General features: G+C 36.2%; 3 protein-coding genes across 6 annotated transcripts; 2 read left to right on the forward strand and 1 right to left on the reverse strand.

Annotated features, from left to right (window-relative positions):
- Positions 1 to 591: 591 nt before the first annotated feature.
- On the reverse strand, positions 592 to 8,091 carry LOC103992138 (uncharacterized). 2 transcript variants are annotated; one of them, XM_009411731.3, is made up of 8 exons: positions 8,002 to 8,091; positions 7,337 to 7,658; positions 3,853 to 3,924; positions 3,335 to 3,399; positions 3,090 to 3,243; positions 2,213 to 2,296; positions 2,041 to 2,130; positions 592 to 908 (listed from the first exon to the last, which is right to left on the reverse strand). In XM_009411731.3, exons 2-8 carry the CDS (start codon positions 7,604 to 7,606, stop codon positions 777 to 779), a joined length of 867 nt encoding a protein of 288 aa, XP_009410006.2. In that variant the 5' UTR covers positions 7,607 to 7,658; positions 8,002 to 8,091; the 3' UTR covers positions 592 to 776. The 2 variants fall into 2 exon arrangements, with proteins under 2 accessions (XP_009410006.2, XP_009410008.2); XM_009411733.3 differs by having other exon boundaries at positions 7,337 to 7,692; positions 8,002 to 8,086.
- Positions 8,092 to 10,937: 2,846 nt separating this feature from the next.
- Positions 10,938 to 12,470, forward strand: LOC103992139 (amino acid transporter AVT1I). 2 transcript variants are annotated; one of them, XM_065158750.1, is made up of 4 exons: positions 10,944 to 11,040; positions 11,129 to 11,443; positions 11,540 to 11,736; positions 11,830 to 12,470. In XM_065158750.1, the coding sequence occupies exons 1-4, from the start codon at positions 10,965 to 10,967 to the stop codon at positions 12,340 to 12,342; spliced, it is 1,101 nt and encodes a 366-aa protein (XP_065014822.1). In that variant the 5' UTR covers positions 10,944 to 10,964; the 3' UTR covers positions 12,343 to 12,470. The 2 variants fall into 2 exon arrangements, with proteins under 2 accessions (XP_009410010.2, XP_065014822.1); XM_009411735.3 differs by having other exon boundaries at positions 10,938 to 11,040; positions 11,129 to 11,736.
- Positions 12,471 to 19,773: 7,303 nt separating this feature from the next.
- LOC103992140 (probable glucomannan 4-beta-mannosyltransferase 9) lies at positions 19,774 to 25,589 on the forward strand. 2 transcript variants are annotated; one of them, XM_009411737.3, is made up of 10 exons: positions 19,774 to 19,973; positions 20,046 to 20,416; positions 20,558 to 20,656; positions 21,895 to 22,147; positions 22,978 to 23,088; positions 23,764 to 23,900; positions 24,455 to 24,568; positions 24,643 to 24,842; positions 24,932 to 25,126; positions 25,330 to 25,589. In XM_009411737.3, the coding sequence occupies exons 1-10, from the start codon at positions 19,967 to 19,969 to the stop codon at positions 25,487 to 25,489; spliced, it is 1,647 nt and encodes a 548-aa protein (XP_009410012.1). In that variant the 5' UTR covers positions 19,774 to 19,966; the 3' UTR covers positions 25,490 to 25,589. The 2 variants fall into 2 exon arrangements, with proteins under 2 accessions (XP_009410012.1, XP_009410011.1); XM_009411736.3 differs by having other exon boundaries at positions 19,774 to 20,416.
- Positions 25,590 to 27,421: the final 1,832 nt, after the last annotated feature.

Raw genomic sequence — 27,421 nt, forward strand, 5'->3', positions numbered from 1 at the left:
CTTGGACTTGCATTGGTTCTCATCAATGCCAGAAATGTCATGAGATCTGGTTTCTAGTTGTAACCTCCTAAAATGTCTCAAGGAGGGTGGAGCAACCCAAACCTCGTGCCAAGGTTTATGCAGAGCTTCTTCTTTGCACAATTAATGGCAAGTGATTATTTATATATGCGCCTGAGATCATGAATTAGATACAAGGATGCATGCTTTGACAAAATCATATTTAGCAGAAATATACTGACAATAGCAAGATTTGCTATATTAACTAAACATAAGTAACGAAAATAGCAGGGACTGCCATTAGAGGAAACAGAGTTTGGAGCCAATCTTATGAAAAGAAAGAGACGACATACACTTGGGAGGGCAAAGAAACTTTGGAGAACACGACCTTGATGAACTGCTAACAAGTCAGCATCCATATTATCAATGAAATGATAATATAACTAGCATCTTTGTTCAATTAATTTTATCACACAGAGTTCACGCATGCATTCGAGGATTTCATGATACTTGATAAATGCTGTGGGCTGATCTAATGTCTTTTTTTATAGGCTTCAGATCATATGATGGACACATCTCACAAGGCCGCAAGTGTACGAGGAATGAAAGATCGCTTTATTTCCTTTTAATCATGTGATCACAGGGGAGTCACATGCATGAAGAGAAAGATTATTGATCTCAGTCATCAAAACCTGTGGCTCAGATGACAAAGTCTTGACACAAATGGACCAAAATTCTGTTTTGGATCAACTTATAGCCTAATGAAAGGAGGTTTCCAGCTATAACTGCTGCTGATGTGGTTCTTGTTGGGGAGTAGCAGGGGATTCTGGTGCTAATGTGAGGTGCAAGCCCTGTTGACGTCCAGACTGCAGTATGAATGCCACTTCGGTTGCTGCCAAGGCAGCTGCTTCCTGAGCATTTGAATTCAAAGTAATGTCAGGTCAGATATATATATATATATATATATATATATATATATATATATATATATATATATATAATCTCAGCAAAATTGGTGACAAACGACCTTAAGAAACAAAAAGAAACGAATCATCTTTCACTAGTATTATGGAGGAGAGTGCAGGATCCAACAATACACTAGCTTCATGTATGTGGGTCAAATTCTTGATTTAAATAAACAGATCTTCAAACAGTGATTGCCATTAACAATGCCAACTAAAACACTTCTATCAGTTCCCAAAGAAAAGTATCAGAGTGATCAATCACTTGGAATGAGATAACCATCGGATCACAAAAGTATTCAATTCAGCTAGACTCAACGAATAATTCTATGTCGCATGCACAGTCCATATTAAACTAAAGAGTGAAGTATGATAAAATTTTTGGATACAATTCAATTGCAACTAAAAAAGTCCAAGCTTTAATTTGCAAAACAGAAAATATACAAGATTTAGACTGGTTAAAGTGGAGCTAACATAGGTTGTGTCCACCATTCGATGAAAACTAATCTACACACTATGTGAGGCTTCTAACCTGATTTGGTCAAAGTGCAGCTAGGTTTTCATGCATGAATTTGTAAGCAGGAACCAAGATGTAAACCGATAGTTACAATTAAGGTTATAAATACTGGTCTCATAGTGATTTCAAAATTTTATTGAACTGGCATAACGTCGAGATACTAATCAGGACCGCAACCTTACTGCCCAGTACAACTTAAGTAGATAAAAAATATAATCAGGATACCCAGTGCTACCAAATTGTTTGATTTGTTGGATGTTGGTCAGACGTAAATGACAGCTGGACAAAAACTTTAAAACATGGCCACAATAATCATCAAGTTTTATTTTTAACAATGATTTTACTTTAAGAGTGAAAAAATTATGTAACAAAGAGCAGAAACCAAAATTTTACTTTCCTGTTTACACTAATATGGTTACTTGATTTCTCCAAGTGTGATTCCATCTGGCCTTTGAAAATTAAAAAGTTCAACCACATTCTTGGTAACACAGTAAGGAGAAAACAAATCCCATCCCTAATGCTCAAACATGTGCCTGCATTTTATAGTTTTAAGAGGTTGCTGACCTGTCTTTGCCTTCGATGTTGCAAGATACTTATGGCCCAAGCCATGATGTAACATGGAAGCAAAAATCCAGCAACCCGTAAAAGAAAAAGCTGAAAATAATAAATTATATGTTATTGAGACTTCGAACAAGATATAACCTAAGAAAATTATAGTTTCTGAATTTTTACTAACTGAAAAGTAGGTGGAAGCATCATCATCATCTCCATCAGCATTAGTAATGGTCAATGAATGCCTCAACAGCAATAGAATTATTAACTGCAACATTTGAGAAAACAGTAAGTACACAACTAAAACATTCAGGTTTACAAAACAATATGAATACCATGCCACATGATTATTTTAAGACAAACCATTTAAATGATAGCTTAAGATGAGAACTAACAAGTTCAGAATGGATGAGGTCAAAAAGTTATCTGCACAAGACAACAAAATGGAGCTAGCTTCTACAGAGACAAATAATAATGTAATTTAACCTCTGAAACAAATGAAAAGATTGGGAAAATTACAAGGATAGTTTGACAAGAAGTTAGAAAACAAAAGTTTAACTTAAAATCCTCCCTAGAGAATTGAATTGTATTGCTTGTGGGACTAAGTTACAATAATATCAAACAGTGATATATGATCCTTTTCAAAAGCAAAAGAACATGCCAATGTGCTTCTTGAGATTTTCCAATCAACAATGATAAGCTAACTATCTCCTTTTCCCACAACATCGTTCTCTTCAAAAAGGATTCTTATATCATCCTCATAGCTTCACAAAAGCAAGGTGTCAGAAAATTTTGACAGAAGTGTCTACTTTTGCAAGTTACCTAAGAAAACAACTACAGTTTTCATTTGGAGAATAACTGATAAATGGTACACTAGACAGGCAGAGCCCAAAAGCTCCAAAAGCAATTTTCACTAAGGAGCTATATATTGCAAGGGAACCACTAAAGAATAAAGCATCATTGCCAATTGTACTGCATATTAAGGGCTTACTATTAGAGCAGCAGAGCGGCACTAAAGAATAAAGCACCATTGCCAATTGTACTGCATATAAAGGGCTTACTATTAGAGCAGCAGAGCGGAAAAAAGCAGCACCGCTAGCATTTGGTGCATATTCATCATATTCATCTTCAACTAAGTGGCGCTGTGCTGCTGCCATTGCCAGTATACGTGGGTCATGCAAATCCAAAGGAGAACCTGTAATTATCCAACCACCACTGCAGTTTTTTGAGATAACAAATTAATTACAGTCCTTTTTTCAAAATATAGACCAATAATAGTGTAACAAAAATTATGAAGATAACATACTTAATATCAATTGCGGCATCAGTAGAGTGGACTTGTGGCGGAGCAGTGTACCCAGGTTTGTATTGCTGCAAATCACAGGAAGTGCTAACCATTAACAAGCATTTCAGATACAAAATGCTATTCTTATTACAACCAATATGAGAATACATTATTCTTGTCAAACCGATACACACTATACATAAGAAACTCATATCTGCATTTCGAAGATGAAATAAGAAGTTGAGTCTTATTATAGGGAAAATTATGAGTGAATAATTGACTTTGTTACACATGAACTTGGAGGATAAGAAGTAGGATTAATATGGATTTCCTACTGAATTAACATAATGGAGATCAAAGAATATGAGAATCAACAAATAAACTCTAATAACAAATATCAAAAACATGGTCTTTACAAAAGAAACATTTTAATCTTATTAAGAAGAAACAAAGAACTGTAAGTTGTTTGATCTAAGGGAAATAAATAACACATATTGTGAGAAAAATACTGAGAAACTACAACCAGAACTGCAACTCACCTCATGGCAGATCTCACATGTTATATCACCCTTCTCATTGCACCAATGCTGCACACATGCCCTATGAGCATACTACATATTGAATAGCCCAAATGAGAACAACTTATACATAAATGAAACAGAAAAAGACTTAAGAAAAAGTAGCAACAAAGAACAAAAAGTTCAAACATTTGGTACATTATGTACACCATTAATGTATGGTGTTTGCATCAGTTGCTTTCAAAAAATCAACAGTTATTATAACTTTAAAAATGTTTCAATGATTTTGCATAAATAGCATGAAGTCAAATTTCAAGTACAGGAGCTGCACAATTATCTCAAGGTATTAGTAGAACAACCAGATGTTAGAAAACTGAAGCTTAATAACAAATATCCAAAAGACATTATGAAAATTTTCTGGTCATGTATAGGATAAACCATAATTTATTGACTTGGTTTCAAGCAGTACAAGTTGAAGCTCTTTTGGCGAGAAATAATTAATGTGCAAATATGATACGAGACATGCAACCACTCCAAGATTCTAGTTAACTGAAATCAACTGAGAGTAAGTCGTCTTCTTCTCTTGTCTCTCTAAGGCCCACTCGATTGCCATGTCCTCGCCTAGTAGTTACCTTTGTGGTTTTCCTTCCTGTGTGCAACAATCCTACATCAATCATGGAATAATCATCTAGAATTTTGTTCTGCTTGTTCTTTATTGCTATGTTCAGAGACTCTCCACTTAAAGGACTTCACAATCAATACAAAAGAAGAATCGGATGTACACCAAGCGTTGTGTTCTAAAACAATAGAAGAAAACCAGTTTGGCTACTAGTAGAAGATGCAGGAAGAGAAAAGTGGGCTCATTCAGAAGAAACTCTATTCAAATATTAAATATTTTGCTTTTCTGAAATAAAAAAACATGTTTACGATGATAATCTTGATAGCGACTTGTAAGACAGCACAAGAAAGACAGCCATAAAAACTTAACAAATATATAGAAACCTGGTCCTCTCCAATTGACATAACATAGATGGATGGCATAACCATTTACTGCAAAAATGCATATGATCAAATAGCAGAGAGAAAAATTCCCATAATAGTTACCTATTTGAAGAACACAACTGCAATGCTAGAAGTTCAAAAAACACCAACCTCAACTAATTTCAATTGCATTACACTGGTTTCGAATTATACATTAAACTACCAATTAAAACATGTTTTTTTCTGAAATAAGAAAACATGTTTACGATGATAATCTTGATAACAACTTGTAAGACAGCACAAGAAAGACAGCCATAAAAACTTTATAACAAATATATAGAAACCTAGTCCTCTCCAATTGACATAACATAGATGGATGGCATAGCCATTTACTGCAAAAATGCATATGATCATATAGCAGAGAGAAAAATGCCCATAATAGTTACCTATTTGAAGAACACAACTGCAATGCTAGAAGTTCAAAAAACACCGACCTCAATTAATTTCAATTGCATTACACTGGTTTCGAATTATACATTAAACTACCAATTAAAACATGCTTTTTTCTGAAATAAGAAAACATGTTTACGATGATAATCTTGATAACAACTTGTAAGACAGCACAAGAAAGACAGCCATAAAAACTTTATAACAAATATATAGAAACCTAGTCCTCTCCAATTGACATAACATAGATGGATGGCATAGCCATTTACTGCAAAAATGCATATGATCATATAGCAGAGAGAAAAATTCCCATAATAGTTACCTATTTGAAGAACACAACTGCAATGCTAGAAGCTCAAAAAACACCGACCTCAATTAATTTCAATTGCATTACACTGGTTTCGAATTATACATTAAACTACCAATTAAAACATGTTTTTTTCTGAAATAAGAAAACATGTTTACGATGATAATCTTGATAACAACTTGTAAGACAGCACAAGAAAGACAGCCATAAAAACTTTATAACAAATATATAGAAACCTAGTCCTCTCCAATTGACATAACATAGATGGATGGCATAGCCATTTACTGCAAAAATGCATATGATCATATAGCAGAGAGAAAAATGCCCATAATAGTTACCTATTTGAAGAACACAACTGCAATGCTAGAAGTTCCAAAAACACCGACCTCAATTAATTTCAATTGCATTACACTGGTTTCGAATTATACATTAAACTACCAATTAAAACATGCTTTTTTCTGAAATAAGAAAACATGTTTACGATGATAATCTTGATAACAACTTGTAAGACAGCACAAGAAAGACAGCCATAAAAACTTTATAACAAATATATAGAAACCTAGTCCTCTCCAATTGACATAACATAGATGGATGGCATAGCCATTTACTGCAAAAATGCATATGATCATATAGCAGAGAGAAAAATGCCCATAATAGTTACCTATTTGAAGAACACAACTGCAATGCTAGAAGTTTAAAAAACACCGTCCTCAATTAATTTCAATTGCATTACACTGGTTTCGAATTATACATTAAACTACCAATTAAAACATGTTTTTTTCTGAAATAAGAAAACATGTTTACGATGATAATCTTGATAACAACTTGTAAGACAGCACAAGAAAGACAGCCATAAAAACTTTATAACAAATATATAGAAACCTAGTCCTCTCCAATTGACATAACATAGATGGATGGCATAGCCATTTACTGCAAAAATGCATATGATCATATAGCAGAGAGAAAAATGCCCATAATAGTTACCTATTTGAAGAACACAACTGCAATGCTAGAAGTTCAAAAAACACCGACCTCAATTAATTTCAATTGCATTACACTGGTTTCGAATTATACATTAAACTACCAATTAAAACATGCTTTTTTCTGAAATAAGAAAACATGTTTACGATGATAATCTTGATAACAACTTGTAAGACAGCACAAGAAAGACAGCCATAAAAACTTTATAACAAATATATAGAAACCTAGTCCTCTCCAATTGACATAACATAGATGGATGGCATAGCCATTTACTGCAAAAATGCATATGATCATATAGCAGAGAGAAAAATGCCCATAATAGTTACCTATTTGGAGAACACAACTGCAATGCTAGAAGTTTAAAAAACACCGTCCTCAATTAATTTCAATTGCATTACACTGGTTTCGAATTATACATTAAACTACCAATTAAAACATGCTTTTTTCTTAAATAAGAAAACATGTTTACGATGATAATCTTGATAACAACTTGTAAGACAGCACAAGAAAGACAGCCATAAAAACTTTTAACAATATATAGAAACCTAGTCCTCTCCAATTGACATAACATAGATGGATGGCATAGCCATTTACTGCAAAAATGCATATGATCATATAGCAGAGAGAAAAATGCCCATAATAGTTACCTATTTGAAGAACACAACTGCAATGCTAGAAGTTTAAAAAACACCGTCCTCAATTAATTTCAATTGCATTACACTGGTTTCGAATTATACATTAAACTACCAATTAGCAGCAAGAATTGAAGCAAATGAGACAAAGTGGTACCTTTAAGCTGCCACTGCAAGCGCAAGGGGCCTCCAAGTTTTTGATATGATCCTCATCTTGGCATATACGGCAGTCAACCATCTGAATTAGAGGCTCCTCTTCCTCACCAACCTTGTTGTCCTTCTCCTCTACCTTCTTGTCACCAGAGCTGGCAGCCGGAGCGGCGGAAAGCATTCGATCTGAACCACGGGCAGCTTCTGCTGAAGACGTAGAACCGTCCTTCCTTATCGTCGTCAGCCGGTCAATGTGCAACACCACATGATCGCCCATCTCCTCGCTCGGTCTTCACCACCAAAATTCCTTCGTTAATGCTCCCGCAAACCTATAATAACAGCCTTAAATCCGCTGACACCCTCCTGTTTCTTATTTATTTATCAATGAGTCGACTATAAACAGAAACCCTAATCAAGAATCAAAACTTGAGATCTAATTCCATCAACTAATGAAATTAAAGGAACCTATCAAGAAAGAATCAAGAAAACATAAGTTAGGCGCAAGCAATTGGAATGATGACCTTAGGGCAAATAAAAGAAAAGGCAAGAAACTAAAAAAGGAACCAAATCGTTTCGTTTTCCCACCAGAATCCGAGAATTCCAACAACGGCAAACCAAGAAAATAAAGACGCAATTAAAGAACAAAACGAAAAAAGAAAGGAATCGCCATACCTCGAAAGTTGAACGAGGTCGGCTTACAACGCGTTCTACCTCGTCCGTTCGTCCGTGGATTCTGAGCCATCGTTTTATAGTCGAGTTTATTTATTTATTTATATATATATATGATAATATTAACGTATTAATATTAAAAGCTGGGTGAAGGTTTGCTTGCTATGAACAAATCATTGTTCGAGCACCACTTTGTCTACCCTTCGTGAACATACCCGTCTCAGTGAGGGGCGGAAACTACAGGTGGGCCCGACAGTGGTGTGCGTTTATGTATATATAATGTTGATGTATTAATATTAAAATGTACGTCAAGGTTTGCTTGCTATAAACAAATCATTGTTCCCGCACTGCTTTCGTCTACCCTGCGTCGTTTACCCGTCCCCGTGAGCTGCGGGGAACCGCAGGTGGGGCCCACAGTGTTTTGGAACAACTTCCATGATCGCTTCGGTTATCGATTCGAGGGCGGGTACGAGTTAATGCCACGTTGATGAGGGCAGGAGAAACGGCTCCGACCAACGGAGGTGGTGGGGAATTATCGGTGTGACGAGGGTGATAACGACGATAAGATTCGGGTTGACGTCAACTGTCCCATATGACGTCTTAGTTGACTTGACACCACTTGGTCAAACGGATCGAAACGTCGATCGAGGCACATTAAACATCTTGCTCAGACTCGATCCTTCACGCCATGCCAACACCAGTGTCAGATGCTACCAGGAGTACGAGTCTGCCCCATGCAAGCGGGCACATCAAGAAATAGTAAGCTTCCCTATAAATACCCTCGCATTCTAAATGGGAGGGAAGACACGAACATAGATAAAAAACCCTCTGTGACTATTCACTAACTTGATCGTCGGAGGGGTCGGGCCGAGCTCCCCCGACCCGACCTTTGTGTAGGTGCGAAGACGGAGGTCTCCCACTAAATGCCTAGGCGAGGAGCCTATTCCCGGAGGAAACGACGACCCTGTTTCGATCGAACTAATGCAATCGGCCACCTCAGCAGTCTCGAGGAATATCCTAGGGAGATCCCCCATCATCCGGACCTGAACCAATCTGCGTCGACTCCGAGGCCACGGCTTAAAGTTGTTTACACTAACATGGGGCGTCTGACGGCGATTTAGTCTCATCGGTGCTCTTTGTGGGTTTAGTATAAATCAGATGTAATAAATAAATAATAATTACACAATATAATATTCTTCACAAAAAATTGAAGTCCCATAATGTGTCTTATTAGGTGGGCTGCACATATTTTTGTTGCATGTGATCTGATCAGATAACATTAGAGATTCATCATGATGCATGGTACAATTATAATTACTATACCATATTTATTACAATCGAAGCTAGAAATCACATAAATTGTGCCCTAAAAGAACTTTCATAAATTATGAAATGAGTTATAATATATCTGTTGAGATATTAGACTGGTTAGTGCAGTATTATAAAAGCCTTAAAGAAGTCTCGTTTGGGCGTAAAAGTGCTAAATAATAGTATGCAATAAATTGCATCAAACATGGAGAGTGCTCCATACTTAGTAAGATCTCCTAAGGCTGTTTGGGTTTCTTTTATGTTGTATGCATACATGGAGAACATAAAATTTCTTCCACAAGCAACCCTTCTTCTGGATTGTATGCAAGTTTTGTGCAAGATGATGAAGCTAACACAGAGGTTTCCTCGTCAGTGTTTGGATTCTCTTTTTATACTGTTTGGATTCCTCTCATGTTGCTGCTGAGCGTATCGTTTTCTGGTCTTTTAATTTCTTTTCTTTTTCTTCCATCCTCATCTCTCTTTCTTGGATCACCTCAACTTTTGGAATGAATCAGACTCCTGGCTTTTGTTTTTCTAAAAGAAAAAGAGAGAGAATATAATTTAACCACAATATCACCCTCAAGTAACTTCGTGCGACACATCATGTGGATCTTATTTCGAGATGTAGTGCTTATTTGCAGAGCCTCGCTAGGCCTCGAGGAACTGTTATTAGCTGCCATTTTCCACAGAAGAAAAGGTGTGACCAACCTTTCACCAAAAGAGAACTACGAGTTGCGTAAGGAATTTAATTCCTTGTAATAAAAAAGCAATGCATCACAAGATCTTCATGGATACGATCTCATTTTTCTCTTTAAAAGCTTAATGGTTGATTGTGACCATCATTTCAAGAACGGCATTGCCGACTATCATCTCAAAGTCTCTATAATAGCTCGTGGGTTTTCAACAACGGCTTTCATTTCAAGATAAACTTGGAAGCACCAGAACGTAAACAATGGAGAGAGAGAGAGAGAGAGAGAGAGAGAGAGAGAGAGAGAGAGAGAGAGAGAATAGTTTTGTGTAAAGAAGTGTGCAAAATGCATAATAATCTTGTAACTTCGATTACTCCAGCAAAACTGGAAGCTCCATCACATTGAACAACGCACACGAGTTGAGCTGAGGGATAATGTCATGTTTCCAAACTATGTAGGAAGCTGAAATTGATGCCTGTATCGAATGATCAGAGATATATATTACGGAAATCTGCGAGTACGTATAGCTGTTTCCATACGAATCAGAGGATTATTTACCAGAGAAATAATTTCTTTAGCTTGTCTGATTTAAATAGATTGATCGAAGCATGATTGTCCCATAGTGCCTTGAGCAACATGAGGATGCCCAGAAAACACAGGGCAGTGGCGTTAGATGGGTCTATATCAGCATATAAGCATTTTATCTTTACGGACAGCTTCATCACTGCCACAAGTTCTTCTGCACTGAAGTTTCAGCTCACAAGTGCAAGTCCCTTCCCGCATATGTCGACTTCGCCTTCCTTCTTTTCTGAAGTAGCACACTTCTCTTTCTATCTTTTACTTCTAATGGATATCTACTCATCACCAATAATTGAACTCATGCTCGACAAGCTGCCTTCCTCCCTTTTAAGAACCACCTGCCATTTCGCGCAAACCACCACTGAAGAAGGCATCACCCTAAGGGAGCAGATGGAGTGTGATTTGCCTCCGAAGACTGGCACAAGCTTCTGGAGGACAAGTTTCCATGCTGTCAATGCACTCTCAGGTCCCATGCTTTCCTTCTCAGCACTTGCATTTATTTGATGTTGTATGTTCAATGTGCTCTAGTTACATCAAAGAGTTACGTTTCGCAGGATTCGGAATACTGTCGATTCCCTATGCTGTGTCTCAAGGGGGTTGGTTGAGCATGATACTTCTTTTGACTATCGCAGTCGTCTGCTGCTACACAGGGATACTGCTGCAACGTTGCATGGATTCGAACTCACTGGTTAAGACTTATCCCGACATAGGTGAAATAGCCTTGGGGCACAAGGGAAGGATCCTTGTGTCCGTGTTCCTGTATCTGGAGCTGTATCTTGTGGCGACCGAGTTCCTGATACTAGAAGGTGACAACATGGAGAAGCTGTTCCCACGTAAAAGTTTCGTGATTGCTGGACTCAAGATTGGAGGTAAACAAGCGTTCATTCTCCTTGGAGCTTTTGTGATTTTGCCCACGACATGGCTGCGGAGCTTAGATCTACTGTCTTATGTGTCACTTGGTGGAGTGTTGGCTTCCCTCGTTGTGGTAGCCTCTGTTCTTTGGGCTGGAGCAGTCGATGGCGTAGGATTCCACGAGAGAGGAGTTCTTCTAAACTGGACTGGAATTCCCACTGCTGTCAGCCTTTACGCCTTCTGTTATAGTGGTCATGCCGTTTTCCCCACCATATACGTTCCCATGAAAGACAGAAGGATGTTCCCCATGGTAATTAAGCTGATGCCATTAATATTCCTTCCCTCTTGCCCATATATCACTGCGGGTGTCATAGTTTTGGCTACCCTTTGTTCCATGCTGCAGGTATTGTTCATCACCTTTACACTCTGCACTCTCAACTACAGCTTAATGGCAACAGTAGGCTACCTGATGTACGGTGAAACCTTGAAGTCTCAGATCACACTAAACCTTCAAGCTGGGAAACTGAGCTCAAAGATAGCAATCTGCACGACTCTCATCACTCCGTTCGTGAAGTACGCTTTGCTGGTGACACCCATCGCTCGTGCCATCGAAGATCGGCTGCACGTATCTAAGCATCGGTTGATTAGCCTCGTCATCAGAACTGGTATTGTGATCACCACAGTGGCTGTGGCGTTAAGTGTTCCATTTTTTGTAGACATCGTAGCGCTCACAGGTTCATTTCTGAGCAGCACAGCAACGATGGTGCTGCCCTGTGTGTGTTACCTTAAAATCTTCAAGAACTCCAGGAAATGGAGTTATGAACTGCTGTGCATAGTAGCAATTATTGTGGCTGGCTCTGTGGTTGCAGTGACAGGCACTTATGCTTCGCTGAAGCAGATCATACAGCATCTGTGAACACAGACATTATAAGTAGTATGTTTCTTAGGTTGCTTTTCTCCAAATGAAGAACATAGTTATATATGATATATGTGTAACCAACCATGTAATTATATATTTATATATGATTATGGTAGTTTGCATGAGTCGGCTTCATTGTTATTTTTGAAAATGATTATAGATAATATATTTATAACTCATTCATTTAAGTCAATTTACTAGGGTTTTATTTTGTAGAATTGATAAGGTTGAGTCTTACATAACTTAGAATTAGGCTTTTCATATATGTCGAACTCTAATCTTCTTTGCGTTGGCTGCGGAGTACGGGGATGCTTACGTCTCATATATGTGGGAGTGCTGGCTTCCGTGGTAGAACTTTGTTATTGGCTGCCAAGGGTGACGTTCGAAGCCATCGGGAATGGGATAAAAAGAAATTTTTGTATACAAATAAATAAATACAAGCTGATTATAACATAATAAAATTAAATAAAAATTATAATTAAATAGGATCTTAAGATTTATGTGAAAAATTTTTATAACGTGAAAGGTAAAAAAATCATGGGACAAACTAGATAAAATTTACTATGAGAATAATAAATATATAAATCCTCGAGTCTCTTGTCTAAATCTTAAACAATAATCACAAGAGAATAATTCATTATAAATCTTTCCAAGTAATCATAGTAAGAATTCATTATAAATCTGATCTAACCTAAGATAAATAATATTATTTGGATGATTGAGAACAGCCTCTACGTTGTTCTTATCTTTTTCCTTTCTTTTTTCTCTTTATTTTTCTACTTTTTCCTTCTCTTTTTCTGAACTATGTTACTGTAGTTTTTCAACCCCTATTTGCAGCCACCACTAGCCCCCTTTTTTAATCTAGGTTAAGAGAAAAAAAGGGGTTATAGTCAAAGTGGGCTATGAGTTATGAAAGTCTATTATGAGTTGAACTAATGGGTCATGTGCCTAATAACCTCCCCCTTCAACTCATAAGGGAGACTATCTCGTGACTTCTCAATGTGAAGCCGTGTCAACTAGCTATTGACATATCTCCTATCTTTCTTTCGATAAGGTTTTTATCAACATGTTTGCTCTATAATCATCTATGTGAATTTTCTGAAGTTGCAACTACTTTTTTTGGAGTATATTTCGAATCCAATGGTATCTGACATCTATATGCTTTAACTTGGAATGAAAAGTTGAGTTCTTGCATAAATGAATGACACTCTAACTGTCACAATGCACCACATAGTTTTTTTGTTTCTGCTCCAATTCTTGTAAAAATTCTTTCATCCATAACAGTTTTTTGTAAACCTCTATAGCAACGATATATTCTACCCCTATAGTTGAGAGAGTGATACACCTTTGTAATCTGGATTGTCATGACATAACCCCCTTTACAAAAGTAAGTATAAAACCTGATGAGGACTTCCTTGTATCAATATCTCTTGCTATATTTGCATCTGTGTAACATGTCAACACAGGTGATCCACCTCGAAAACTTAAATAAACCTTAAAACTCCCATTGAGATATCTAAAAATTCACTTTACTACTGTCTATTGCTCTTTGCTTGGATTTGTAAGAAATCTACTAATAACACCCACTTTATATGTGATGTCGACCTCGTATATACTAACGCGTACATTAAACTTCCAACTATTGAAGCATAATGAACCTTTTGCATTTTCTTCTTCTTCTTATCACTTCAGGAACTCTACTCTGAGCACAACTTAAAGTGATCGGAAAGAGGAGAACCAATTGGCTTTGCATTGCTCATACTAAACATTTTCAATACTTTCTCGATGTATTTCTCCTATGATAATTAAATCTTCTTATTTTTTTTCTATTACAGAAAATCTATACACCTAGTATTTGCTTTGCTAGCCCCATGTCCGTAAAGGACTCATTCAATTTCTTCTTCAACTTATCAGTTTTAGATATATTTTTTCAAGAATAAGCATGTCATCAACATAAGATAAGAGAATAATAAAATCCTCACTAAACCGTTTGATATACATATATTCTTTTATATCCATATTCAGTCATAAATGAATTAAACTTTCTATACCACTATTTTGGAGCTTGCTTCAACTCATACAAGCTCTTCCTCACCTTGTAGATAAAAAAATTTTTACCTTTGACTTTGAAGCCTTTTGGTTGCTCCATATAAATTTCCTCCCCTAAATTATTATGAAGGAAGGTTGTCTTCATATTTAACTGCTCAACCTCCAAGTCTAGGCCAACAGTAATACCAAAAGCAATACGAATAGAAGATATTTTAATAATATAAGAAAAAATTCTTTCAAAGTCAATACCTTTCATTTGACTAAAGCCTTTATGTTCTTGAGTCTTCAATCTTAAAACCCACTTATTTTTTAAGGTCTTTATTCCCTTTGGTAGTTGTACCAAATCATATATGTGGTTCTTTTGCAGAGCATCTATCTCTTTTTGTAAGCAACTAACCATTTCTTTTTCTGCTCACTTTCAATTGTTTCATTATAACTCTCTGGTTCACTTACATTAGTAAGCATCACATACTCATCTTTAGAGTATCTTATAGAAGGTTAACATTGCTCTCCAACTTCTTCTTGCTTAACATGTCTTGTAGATAGATCAATATTAGACTCTACACCATCTTCTTGCACATCTCCCCCATCACCCTTGAAAGAGTAATTGAGACATAATATGCTAATCCTTCTGCACAAGTCTTGGTTGGTGCCTCCTTCAAATCCTCAAGGGTTTGATCCTCAAAGAAGACCATATCTCTATTTTTAAACACCTTTTGCTTTTCTGAATCCCAAAGCCTGTAACCAAACTGATTATATAAGTAGCCAAGAAAAATATATTCTTTTATCTTTCCATCTAGATTCGACCTCTCATTATTTGGAACGTGTGCAAATGTATAATAACCAAACACTTTCAAATGTCTATATGAAACATTTTTCCCTGACTATACATGCTTTGCAACATTACCATCTAAGGTTGTACAATGTGACAAGTTGATCACATCAACTACATTCTTCAAAGTCTCATCCTAAAACTTTTTAGATAGCTTGGCCTGTGAAAGTATACATCTGATCTTTTTCATTATGCGATTCATCCTCTCCACAATTTTATTGTGGTGAGGTATACTAGAAACTATCATCTCATGTTGGATGCCATATAACTTACAATAATAATCAAACAATCCTATATACTCATCACCATTATCTATCTTATACATTTCAATTGTCTTTCTATCTCCCTTTCAACTTTAGCCTGAAACTCTTTAAAGACATTAATAGCATGATATTTAGTCTTCATAGCATATGTTTAAACTTTTATAGAAAAATCATCTATAAAAATGATAAAATAAAGTATACCACTAATACTAGGAACATTAACAAATCCATCATGAGTTTTATCCTCAAAGGACCACATATATCTGTATAAATACGATTATACATTTTTCTATACAAAGTAGGACTAATAAATGAAACTCTATGTTGCTTACAAATCAAACAATCAGTACAAGGGTATTGATGTAGTATAATAAGAAGCACATGTATGAATCACCTACTCGAGATCCTGATATACATAAGAAAAAAATATCATCACAAGGAGATAAAATCAAATAATTACCATCCTGTATTATAGTTATGGTATTATTTTTTGACTTTGTAGACTCCACTTCTATTCTTTTTTTCTTGCTCTTCTCGTTGATTGCATTAATTCTTATAATTTTCTTTCTCACCATAATTATAATAAATAATATATTTTTTTTATCTTGACTTACTTTTACCCATACGTGAACCGTTTTTATTTTTAGATTTTGACGTTCCTCTATTTATTGAAATAAGTGCTTATGAATTAATCTGAGATGTTACAGAATTCTTTTTTTTCAACTCCTCACTCAACAAATTGCTTATTACTTGGCTCTCACAGTGACAATATCATTTGGCACAGAATTATTGAGAGAAACCACTAGTGTCTCCCAACTTTCTAATAATGAACTGAGAAGCAACAATGCCTATAACTCATCATCAATAGACATTTATATAGAGGATAACTAGTTAGTGATACTCTGCATTTCATTCAAATGCTCAGCAATAGAAACACCCTCTTTATATCTCAGGTTCAGAAGTTTTCTGATCGAGAAAGCTTTGTTGACAACCGTTTTTTTTTTCATAGAGACTTTTCAACTTTTTCTAAAAAGAGTACGCAGAACTTTTAGTAGAAACATGGTGAAAAACACTGTCATCGAGCCACTATCGAATAAACTCGATTATTTTTTCGTCTAACCTCTTCCAATCATCATCTGTCATAGTTATGAGTTTTCTACTATCCCCTAGTAAATGTTTATATAAATCTTTGTAATACAAGAGATTTTTCATTCTTGGTTTCCATATCATTCAATTATTTTCATTTAAGCTAATTATGTGAGAAACACTATCAACATCCATGTTCAAACATAAACATTAATTACCACAAAAAATCTTACTCTAATATTGGAATAAAAAGAAACTTTGTATATGAATAAATACAAGTATATCATAACATACAACAAAATTAAATAGAAATCATAATTAAATATAATACTAAGATTTATGTGAAAAATGCCTCCAACGTGAAGGGTAAAAATCATAGGGCAAACTAGAGAAAATCCAGTATAAAAATAATGAATATAAAAATCTCAAAGTCTCTTGCCTAAAACCCAAGCAATAATCACAAAAGAATAACTAAGATACAAGAATTACATCACTGTACACAATATCCAAAATCTCTCCAAGTAATCACAACAAGAGTCCACTGTAAATATGATCAGGTGATAACACTGCCTAGATAATTGAGAACAACCTATGAGTTATCCTTTTTTTTCTTTTACTTTTTTCTTCTCTTATTTTTCTACTCTTTCCATCTCTTTTTCTTAACCACGTTGCTGTAATTTTTTAGCTCCTATTCGTAGTCACCACTAGCCCCCTTTTTAGATCTAGATTAAGTGAAAAAAAAGGTTATGACTAAAGTGGATTATGAGTTATTAAAATCTACTGTGAGCTAAACTAATGGGTCATGTGCCCAACAGAGGAGTAGACCTCTAAACGTGAGTGGATTGCCTGTTGCTTTGGGTCTGTATACCATGTAGTGTTCCTCACCACAAGCACTTCAACGAGAGATGAGACTTTACTAAGTTGATGTAATCATTTTCTTCCTCAACCATAATTGATGTAATAAATATTATATATATATATATATATATATATATGTATATATATAATTCTATATCCTTGAGTCACGCGAATATGTGAACTAGAGATTATTGATATTCTCTCGTCTTCCCTTAAAAAAGACGAATCTAATTTTTCTTATAAATCGGTATTGTTATAACTTTTAGATCCGATGACTATGCGTCCGTAAATCAAATAAAAACTTTCTAAATAACATCAAATGGTATACATCGTAAATTTAAATATATTACTATTTAATTTTAGATTTTTATATTAATTTTTTTAGACATAATAATAATTTTTATGATCAGGGAGTTTACATGCAATCATTTTTTCCTCACACCATTGATTGATGTCATAAATATCATAGAAAAAATTACATGAGATAAATTTATACAAAAACTTGCTTATAAGTTTATTCAGCACCATCATCTCTCTAAATATGTGTAAATTTCACATCTCTCTATCAATATTTCACCCCAATTATCTCTCAGACATACAAAGATCAAACTCTGAAATAACTTTTCAGATCTTTCAATGCTAATCAATTTTCTAATTACACTCAAAGTTTAATTTAATATTCTAATAATAAAGAAGTTGGCCTTTTATATATAGGTTTAACTTCAATTAGTTCTCAACGCAAACTTATCCTGGTCAGTGTAAAGAGAGAAAAAAATCTTAATCTTTGTCCATTATTAAGTCCAATTTATAAGTAATATATCCGACGAAATGGTCCCTCGAGTAACCCTACAGAAAGATTCGGTGGAATGAGGAAAGGGGGGGAGGTGGTGGGGGTATGATTCTTTGACAAAATGCCACAAAGAAGCACTGTTTCTCGAACACAATGATTGCTGGATGAGCAGAATGCGGATCGTGATGGACAAATCAAGTTGCTCGCGGACATGTCGATTGGTGTCGAGAGGCCGGACCAGCAAACTCTCGTCTTTGTTGCTCGGCGCATATGCTGGTCTCGCAATGCTCCTATGAACTCTGAGTTCATCGGCTAATTACAAAGACGATTATTGAATTGCTGAATGCCAATGCCATCCTCGACGACATGGAAAGGCAAAGGGATGTCATCACTTGGGAGTACAGGGATGCACCGGAAGTGATAAAGAACATGACCCGATAAAGATTTAGGAGTTTAAACTCATTATATACCATTCGATTCTTTCAATCTTACTAGTGTAAGACTATTTTGTTAGTCTTTCTTTTCGATCTCTCCTCACGAGCGTATACTGTTGGTGTTGGTACGAGGACTCTTATAGTTGCATATTTCCACAACCACAAGTGTAATTAGTAGAGGAGAGACATTGAGGCAAATTTTATTGGATGGAGATTCTAAATTCTGTCCACTTTGATAAGAACACATATTATTGCCGACTTTTTGGCAAAAATCTAAGAACAACAAACAAAATGAATTTAATCATGAGAGATACAAGGATGAACAGCAAAAAGAAGTTTCTATTCTTTTTCACTACGAAACAAATGGAGTCGAATTGATCTCCACATCCCTCCTTTTGGTTGTGGTTTCGATGATTTGTTTGTTGACTTCGCGTCTACATTGGTTGTCTGTCTCCACCATCGGTGTGTTTTGTGAATTGATTGTGATGCTGCCATTTCAATACTACACAGTATTCATTACTAGTCGTCTTTGACCATTCTCTAAGTTTCAGTGGCAGAAGCATGCCATCAATGATCGGACAAGCAGAGGCTCTTTCCGCTCATCGGCACCGGTAACACCCACTGACATCAATATATGTGACATAAATTCTCTCCGGTTTCATTTACTCTATGAACCATGCATTGATGATAGATGCCTCCCATCAGCGTCTGCCCCATGCATCTCTAAATACGCACCACATGTTAGGATTGTCATCTACGGACGACTGTGACAAAGAGAGAGATGCATGGTGAGCGAACCGGATTCTCACAAACCAATCCTATCATTCTATCGGTTGTCAAGCTAAAGGTAATTAGTTCTATGCAGCTTCATAATCATTATGTCAGATCGGATCATGCGAGCCACATCTCAATATCTTTATAGGTTTGTACTGTTCACGTCTAAAAGATTACTCCCCGTTTGTTTTCTTTTTGTTGGATCTCGATTTCTCTGATCCCAGAAAGAATCGAAAGTGTTTTTGGATGAAGCTGTACGAGATGGAAGAGTATTTTAATGCACCACATAAAAGCACGGTCGTTTCATGTTTTACTTTTTATGTCCAACCATGTGGTGGACAGCTTGGTGGATGGGCGTAGTGCTGTGGAAGCCGGTTGGATCTTCCCTGACCTCAGATTCCGTTGGTTGGATTCAGATCGAACGTTACCTATTGGTTTAGACCACAGAGATGGGAGACACACAGTAGCTCAAAAAGAAGCGCAGGCCAGTGAATGATAGGAGTTTTTCCAGCTGGCTACCGGGAAGTGGAGTTACATGGAAGGTAGTGATGCTTCGTCTACCTCCATGCTACCGATGCGTTCTCCTCACTGGCACTTGGTTTCTCGGCCTGCAGTAGCCAGCGTACCCGGTGACAGTAGCGTGCCACCGTGGAGTGGCAGTGTCCTGGGCGTATTGGCCTCCCTGTGGTCTTCTTCTTCCTTGGAGGAGCTGAAGTTAAGCTTGACATGGAAGCAGGCCGCGGATGCGTGGGTGCAGGTCAGGGCCAACGTGGTGGCGCCGGTGCTTCAGGTGGCGGTGGCGCTGTGCATGCTCATGTCGGTGATGCTCGTCTCGGAGAAGATCTTGATGGGCGCTACCAGCCTCTTCGCCAAGGTGTTCCGGTGGAGGCCGCAGAGGAGGTACAAGTACCATCCCCTGGGGGAGGACATGGAGGTGGGTTATCCCATGGTGCTTGTGCAACTCCCCATGTACAATGAGAAGCAGGTGAGGCCTTTCCTTCTTTCCCCTACTCTTCTGCGCAGCATTCTCCAATAATAGCTAGTTTCTTTGGTTATTGCTTTCTTTGCCCCTTTCCTCTGTCTGCCCCATCCTGTTCGTCTTCTCTCAATCTCTTTTATCTTACAGGTTTACAAGCTTTCTATTGGGGCTGCCTGCGGGCTCTTGTGGCCATCGGATCGCATCATCATCCAAGTGCTGGACGATTCTACAGATCCAGAGATCAAGGTAATTGTTGCCTTTCTTATTTATGAGCTCTCCATTCTTCTTTTATTTCTGCGCATGAGTTGTACACAGTAAATTCCCAAAGATGCAGTCAATTTTTGGCTGCTTGCTAAATTCCAAGATTGTCTTCCGAGTCATGTGAAGACCTTTGGCCTTTGGTTCCTCAATAAGACTCTTTTAAGGTTTGGGCCAGTGGGTCTCCCTGGCTCTGTGTTTAGAATCGTTTCAAAAGGCTCCTGTTTGAATCATAATTGTGGCCTGTTATCAGATGAGCTATTTCTTCGGGTAGTATGTCATTATCCACCATCAAAGAGCAACTCATTGGTATTTTATTTTTCAGACAACATGCTATGAGCTAGCAGCCTCCAGAATCTGACATTACAAATATCATTAGCCCCTTCTTCCTTTAGCATTATCCAGGTGAATAATGAGAGCATTGCCTCCTTATCGACATGTATTGGAACCTTGCATTTGATGTTCAAATCAGAGTTCGGTAAATGACTTGGGGATTTTTTCAGAGCATCTCACTCTTTAGGTTCATGTTTCTTCAGATGTGGGATTTATCTTAATAATTTGGTGTAGTGCCACTGTAAATGACAAAACCATAAATAAGGGACTCTGAATCCTTAATCCCAATCTAAAGACTGTGTAGTGCTGCATAATATGCGAGTGCTATGCTGCTTATTATTTTTTAGAATTTTTCTAATACTTATGACACATTCATTAATGACCTCCTAAGTGCAATGCAACAATACAATGAGTTTCATCTACCAAGTAAATGTCAAATGTTACAATTGCTTTTTTTTTTTTCCTATGTGTTGGGAGATGTATTAACTAGATAAGCTAGTTTCAGACATATTGGATGACCTTTACAAAGTGACTATGTATTTGTCAAGTTTAATGATTCACATTATGATTTGGACCTATGAAGAACCATGAGGCTCTATATACTACTTCTATTCAAGAACAAAAAATATACAGATCTTCTTGTTCCATTCTGTAATTCCTAAGTTAGCTATATATTGTCTGGGTACTGTTGTATACTGACTATAAGTTGGTAATGTGGACAAAGGTCGGTCATACTATCATTTGAATTCAAATTTGAGAACGGATCATATTGACAAAAAGTAGTATCTCACTAGATCAGTTTGTGATCTACTGTTCATCTCTTTCTTTAATTGGCTTCTTTGGAGGTTCAGACTCACCAATTTAATATGTGTCTTGTTGTTTTCAAGCTATAGAATTTAGTAGAGCTAGAGTGCAAGACATGGAAAGGCAAAGGGTTCAACATAAAGTATGAGATAAGGGACAACAGACATGGATATAAAGCAGGTGCTTTGAAAGAAGGGATGAAGCACAGTTATGTGGGTCACTGTGACTTCGTTGCCATCTTTGATGCTGATTTTCAACCCGAAGCAGATTTCTTGATGCAAACAGTTCCTTTTCTCATTCACAATCCAGATATTTGTCTCGTGCAAACACGATGGAAATTTGGTATGTAAAACATTTTGGTCACTTCATTCTATAGAAAGAATAAGATTACAAGATATATGAGGAAATATATAACCTGATATTTACAGCTAGAAGAGTCAATGTTTAAATGCTTATTTTTTGAAGGCTTTCGTGGTTGACATACTTGAAGTTGTAGTGGTATGAGTCATTTGGGGTTAAGTTTTGACCACCATAATTGACATTCATATATGCCTTCTCAATGTCTCATCTCATATGAATCAAGATATATGAGGAAATATATAACCTGATATTTACAGCTAGAAGAGTCAATGTTTAAATGCTTATTTTTTGAAGGCTTTCGTGGTTGACATACTTGAAGTTGTAGTGGTATGAGTCATTTGTGGTTAAGTTTTGACCACCATAATTGACATTCATATATGCCTTCTCAATGTCTCATCTCATATGAATGTTGTTATTTTGTGATCTTGATGTTGTAATTCAGATATGTGGAATGGGCCATATAAAAGCATGTCAAATTATGATGTACTTTATGTTAAAGAAGATGAAGGGCCAATCACAGGGAACCGGTGCATGAACATAATCATTCTGATTTTGTGGCCTGTATTGATTGGGTTACTAAGATTCTAGTCCTTGCACTACTTAGATGTCTAATATCTATTGTTATAACCATATATCTAGCTTCATATATTGAGGTCACTCTTTAAATTAAAATTCAATTACCTTGGAAATGGCTTTCCATTTCAGGGTGAATTCAGTCTTCTTTTTCCTCCAGTGGTATCTTTTTGGTTGATTAAATTTATACAATTAAATATTGCAAGTTTAATTCACAGAATAATGCAATGATCTTGTAGTGAACTCCAATGAGTGTATGATGACAAGAATACAGGAGATGTCAATGGACTACCATTTTAAGGTTGAACAAGAATCGGGTTCAACAATGCACTCCTTCTTTGGCTTCAATGGTAAGTAATCATCTAAGATTTCTGAATTTCCTTTGGCATATATGAAAAATGTTTTTCCATTTACCAGTGTAAACCATAATAAATTTCTCAACAATCATCATCAAATGCACCTTGTTGAACTAAATATGACCACTGATGAACTAAAAGTGCAATGGCTACTAGACCTAATGAATTTGAGCAGGCAACTTTCTTCTTTCATGGATATCTAAACATATCAAAGTCAAAAAAATCCATCCTATACCTATAAAAGTATTTCCTAAATTCATGCTTACTTAGAGATGGTCAAGTTCATTTTTGACATAATTTAAAATTTATATCTTGGGAAATATCACACTTATATATGACCCATACCTGCAACAATGTGCCACACCTTGCGTTACTCTACCTATTTATTTTCATTTTTACTGCCTTTATTTTTCTCTGTAATTTTTGGCCAGGTTAAAAGATAAGAGATTGTCTCTTCTCTGAGCTTGTGAGAGTTTAAATTGCTTCAGCTGTTTGAATTCATTTTGTTATCTTGCTCAATTATCTCAATCACTCCAAGAGCTTAATCGGCTACTTATTTATCTAGATAATGACAATTTAGGGCAACCAATCATATAACGAATAAACAAATAGATAATCCAAATTATAGAATGGCATTTACAGGCATATTATTTTTCACTTTCTCATCAGGAACTGCTGGTGTTTGGAGAATATCAGCTCTTGAGGAAGCAGGAGGTTGGAAAGATCGAACAACCGTAGAAGATATGGATTTAGCAGTACGAGCAACTCTTTGTGGTTGGAAATTTGTCTATTTAGGCAATGTTAAGGTACTAGTTCATTTGATAATGCACAATTAATATTTTTATCATCTGAAAGTTGTGATATTGATAAAAGATTAAGCATAAACAAGTTGCTTGTTAAACAGTCACTATACAGGAATGCTTATATATATAACCTACCTGGGTCATATTTTTCTCTTATATTTAGTCATTGAAAAGAGGGTAAATGATTTCACTTATCTCTCAAAGACAATGAGAAATTAATATTTATAATCATAGAACCATATGGTATTCTTTTCACTATTATCATGCCTTAAAGGTCTAGTAGCAGAATCCCGGGCTGTCTTTGAGTAAACAAAGAGATCACATGTTTTTCACCTAATATGTCCAATTCATTATTTTGTATTAAATATAAACGATGCCCACAAACGAGTTTGTTTATTACCTGATCACGTACCACGAATTGATAAATTCATGATCCAATCCATATAATGAATCACAATTTTGGGCAATTCCATAGTTATAGCTGTTAAAAATTTTCTGAAGCTGCAAATTCAACTCTGTTTCCTTTAAAGCGATGACAGCTTAATCTTCTATTGCAGGTGAAAAGTGAATTGCCAAGTACACTGAAGGCATTACGTAGTCAGCAATTTCGATGGTCTTGTGGTCCAGCAAATTTGTTTAGGAAGATCCACAAAGAGATACTAAAGACAAAGGTTACAAATTTATGATCATTGGATCCATCTGTCTTCATGTAATTTAACATGTTTTGTTCTTCTTGATGTTGCAGAAAGTATCACCAAGGAAGAAAATCTATCTGATATACAGCTTTTTCATCGTTCGGCGGATTATATCCCATACCGTGACATTTATGTTCTACTGTGTCGTCATACCATCTTCAGTTTTTGTACCCGAGGTCAAAGTTTCTACATGGGGTGTGGTCTACATCCCCACAACTATTACCATCTTGAATTCAGTTGGAACTCCAAGGTCTGGACCTTATGCTTTCAGTAGACACATTCTGTAGTTGCTGTAATGCTGCTTAAGTTCTCTTCTGATACCAATCTCTCTGAATACAGCTCATTTCATCTATTATTATTCTGGATCTTCTTCGAGAACGTCATGTCAATGCATCGAATGAGAGCTGTGTGGACCGGCCTGCTTGAGACGGGTAAAGTGAATGAATGGGTAGTCACCAAGAAACTAGGAAGCAAATTGAATGAACAGAAAACAGAGGAACCTCTCAAGCAAACTCGATTGAGCATCTCCGGAAGGTAATTTCCGCACCTTCTTTAATTTGCAGCACATGTCTATCGATTTTGTTGGTGAACACTGCAAACATCTCTTTCAGAGTCTCAAAACTTCTCATGCTTGAAATGTCGTGAAAGACTTACACACCTACTTTGTCGAAAGCTCGCTACTCTTAGTTAGTTCAGTTATTCGATAGCTAATCGTTAACTTCATCGTTTTGTATCAGGATTCTTCTTCCTGAGCTTGGCATGGCACTGTATCTCTTCGTATGTGCATGTTACGACCTGAGGTATGGCAAGAACAACTACTTCTTTTACATCTACCCACAGGCCATTACATTCTTCATTGTGGGTATTGGTTATGTTGGGACTCTTGTTCCCAGCTAACCTGTTATTCTTCTTGACATAATTCAACAGCAAACATTTAAATGGGGCGCATTTGTTAACTAGCCTCTCGTTTCTGAAACATGAAGGTAGAGGTTTTCTACATTATCTTGTTCGTTTTTGTCGATTTTCACTTATCGCGATCCCCTAACCTTTCGGATACCTGCCTAAAACATGTTTTGGCAAGAAATGTATCATTGGATTCATTAAGATGCATCTACAAACAAGAAGAGACCACCATTATTTAGTAAAGCTTCTTCTCTAACCGATGACCGGAGCCTTCAACACTCTGCCAGATAAATCTATGAAGATTCGAACACGTCCCTCGTTATAATCAGCTGTTACAAAGTGATTTGGTGGGACGACTTGGACGTGAGATTCTGGTTTGTCGTCTTTGATCCTCTTCTCTGCATCTTCTGCAGTGAGTCCTACAACCTCGGGCCATGCATTCTTGAGAGCTCTCCTCTCTTCATCGCCACCCAGCTCTGTTCCTGAGAGACACATCAATAGACCAGGTAACTCTTAGATGTCAAAGATTTAGCAACTCCTACCAGCTTTCGTATCAGATTCTTTAGCTATCTTCAACTCCTAATGGATGCAAGCAATTGTGCAAAAGATTGAGAAGCCGAGAAAGAAGTAAAAGGCTGGAAGTTACTCACGATGAGATTGGCGGAATTGCCGGTTTTCCTCTGTCATTGCGAGTAATTGAGAGAAAGAAAGAGTCGTAGTCGAAGGAATCGTCTCTCCTCGTTATAAAGCGTCTCTTGGCGTAGCGAGTAGTTCGAAGATTAAGCTTGGCTTTGTGCCGGCCGGCCGGCCGGCAGGCTCGTGTTGCGTTGCGGAACACTGCAGTGCAAAGGACAACAGCTGCGCGTAAACAACGAAGAATAGTTCGAAGATCCACCAAATGTACATCCAAAGTTACACTAAAAGGATGCTTAAAGAAGACCAGCCGAAGTCCCGTATACAACTATTTATAGGTAAAGAATAGGATATGTAGATAGAAAGCGTCGAAGAGGGAGGCTTTCAAAGATAATCTAAAATATTAATATTTATAAATATATAAAAAGATCGATGTAAAATTTATGTGATTCGACATTCTTTGCGAAAATCAAGTATTTTTATATCAATTACAATATACTTTAGTTTCTTCGTTTAAATATAACTCTCTTTAGTGTCACCTTCGGCTCTTTTGATTCCTAAAAGATAATTTAAAGTATTTTCTCGTATCTTACTCTCACAATGAGACTCAGAGATATAAGATATTCATAAAAGAATTACGATGAATCTTCTCGATTTTTTTTTTAATGGATACTTAGCTTTAGAAATTTAAAAATATTTGTCAACCCAACTGAAACGTATTCTTTATGAAAATCAAGTTTTTTAGATCAATTATAATATACTTTAGTTTCTTCGTTCAAATATAACTCTCTTTTGTAACTTGTACTCTCATTCTTTTGAAATTCATATCTTACTCTCGGAGACATATGATATTCATAAAAGAATCACGATGAGTCTTCTCGATTCTTTTTTTGTGGATATTTAGCTTTAGAAATTCAAAAATATTTGTCAACCCATCTGAAACTTATTTTTTCCTCTATAGATAATATATTGCTGTGTTGATATGAGAATTTTCTTTTCTTTTTTTTTTTACATTAAGAACTCTCATTTAAACGCATAACTCAACCAAATCTCTAAAGAAAAAGAGAACAAAAAATTAAATCATTTTTTAGGATTTGGTTAAAGATATTTTGGTCAAAGTCTAAGAAAAGCTCACTGTAAAAGTCAAATATGATAAAAGCTCATTAGAAATATAAATATTTTAGCAACACAAATACAAAAATATTATATGAAGTTAGAGAAAACTTAGAAATCTTGTATAATTAAAATAAATACTTTTAAGCTCTCAAACTTCATGCATTGACATAAGAAAGG

Source organism: Musa acuminata, chromosome BXJ3-7, assembly GCF_036884655.1.
Source record: "Musa acuminata AAA Group cultivar baxijiao chromosome BXJ3-7, Cavendish_Baxijiao_AAA, whole genome shotgun sequence".
Lineage (NCBI taxonomy): Eukaryota > Viridiplantae > Streptophyta > Magnoliopsida > Zingiberales > Musaceae > Musa > Musa acuminata.

Excerpts from the sequence above, each read along its gene's own strand:
- LOC103992138 (XM_009411731.3), bottom strand. The coding sequence starts at position 7,606 with ATGGGCGATCATGTGGTGTTGCACATTGACCGGCTGACGACGATAAGG. Across the intron at positions 2,131-2,212 it reads ATGCTTCCACCTACTTTTCA|CTTTTTCTTTTACGGGTTGC; the intron begins GTTAGTAAAAAT and ends TATTATTTTCAG. Across the intron at positions 909-2,040 it reads AACATCGAAGGCAAAGACAG|GAAGCAGCTGCCTTGGCAGC; the intron begins GTCAGCAACCTC and ends TCAAATGCTCAG.
- LOC103992139 (XM_009411735.3), top strand. The coding sequence starts at position 10,965 with ATGGAGTGTGATTTGCCTCCGAAGACTGGCACAAGCTTCTGGAGGACA. Across the intron at positions 11,041-11,128 it reads TGCTGTCAATGCACTCTCAG|GATTCGGAATACTGTCGATT; the intron begins GTCCCATGCTTT and ends TACGTTTCGCAG. Across the intron at positions 11,737-11,829 it reads ACAGAAGGATGTTCCCCATG|GTATTGTTCATCACCTTTAC; the intron begins GTAATTAAGCTG and ends TCCATGCTGCAG.
- LOC103992140 (XM_009411736.3), top strand. The coding sequence starts at position 19,967 with ATGGAAGGTAGTGATGCTTCGTCTACCTCCATGCTACCGATGCGTTCT. Across the intron at positions 24,569-24,642 it reads AAGAGATACTAAAGACAAAG|AAAGTATCACCAAGGAAGAA; the intron begins GTTACAAATTTA and ends TTGATGTTGCAG. Across the intron at positions 24,843-24,931 it reads AATTCAGTTGGAACTCCAAG|CTCATTTCATCTATTATTAT; the intron begins GTCTGGACCTTA and ends CTCTGAATACAG.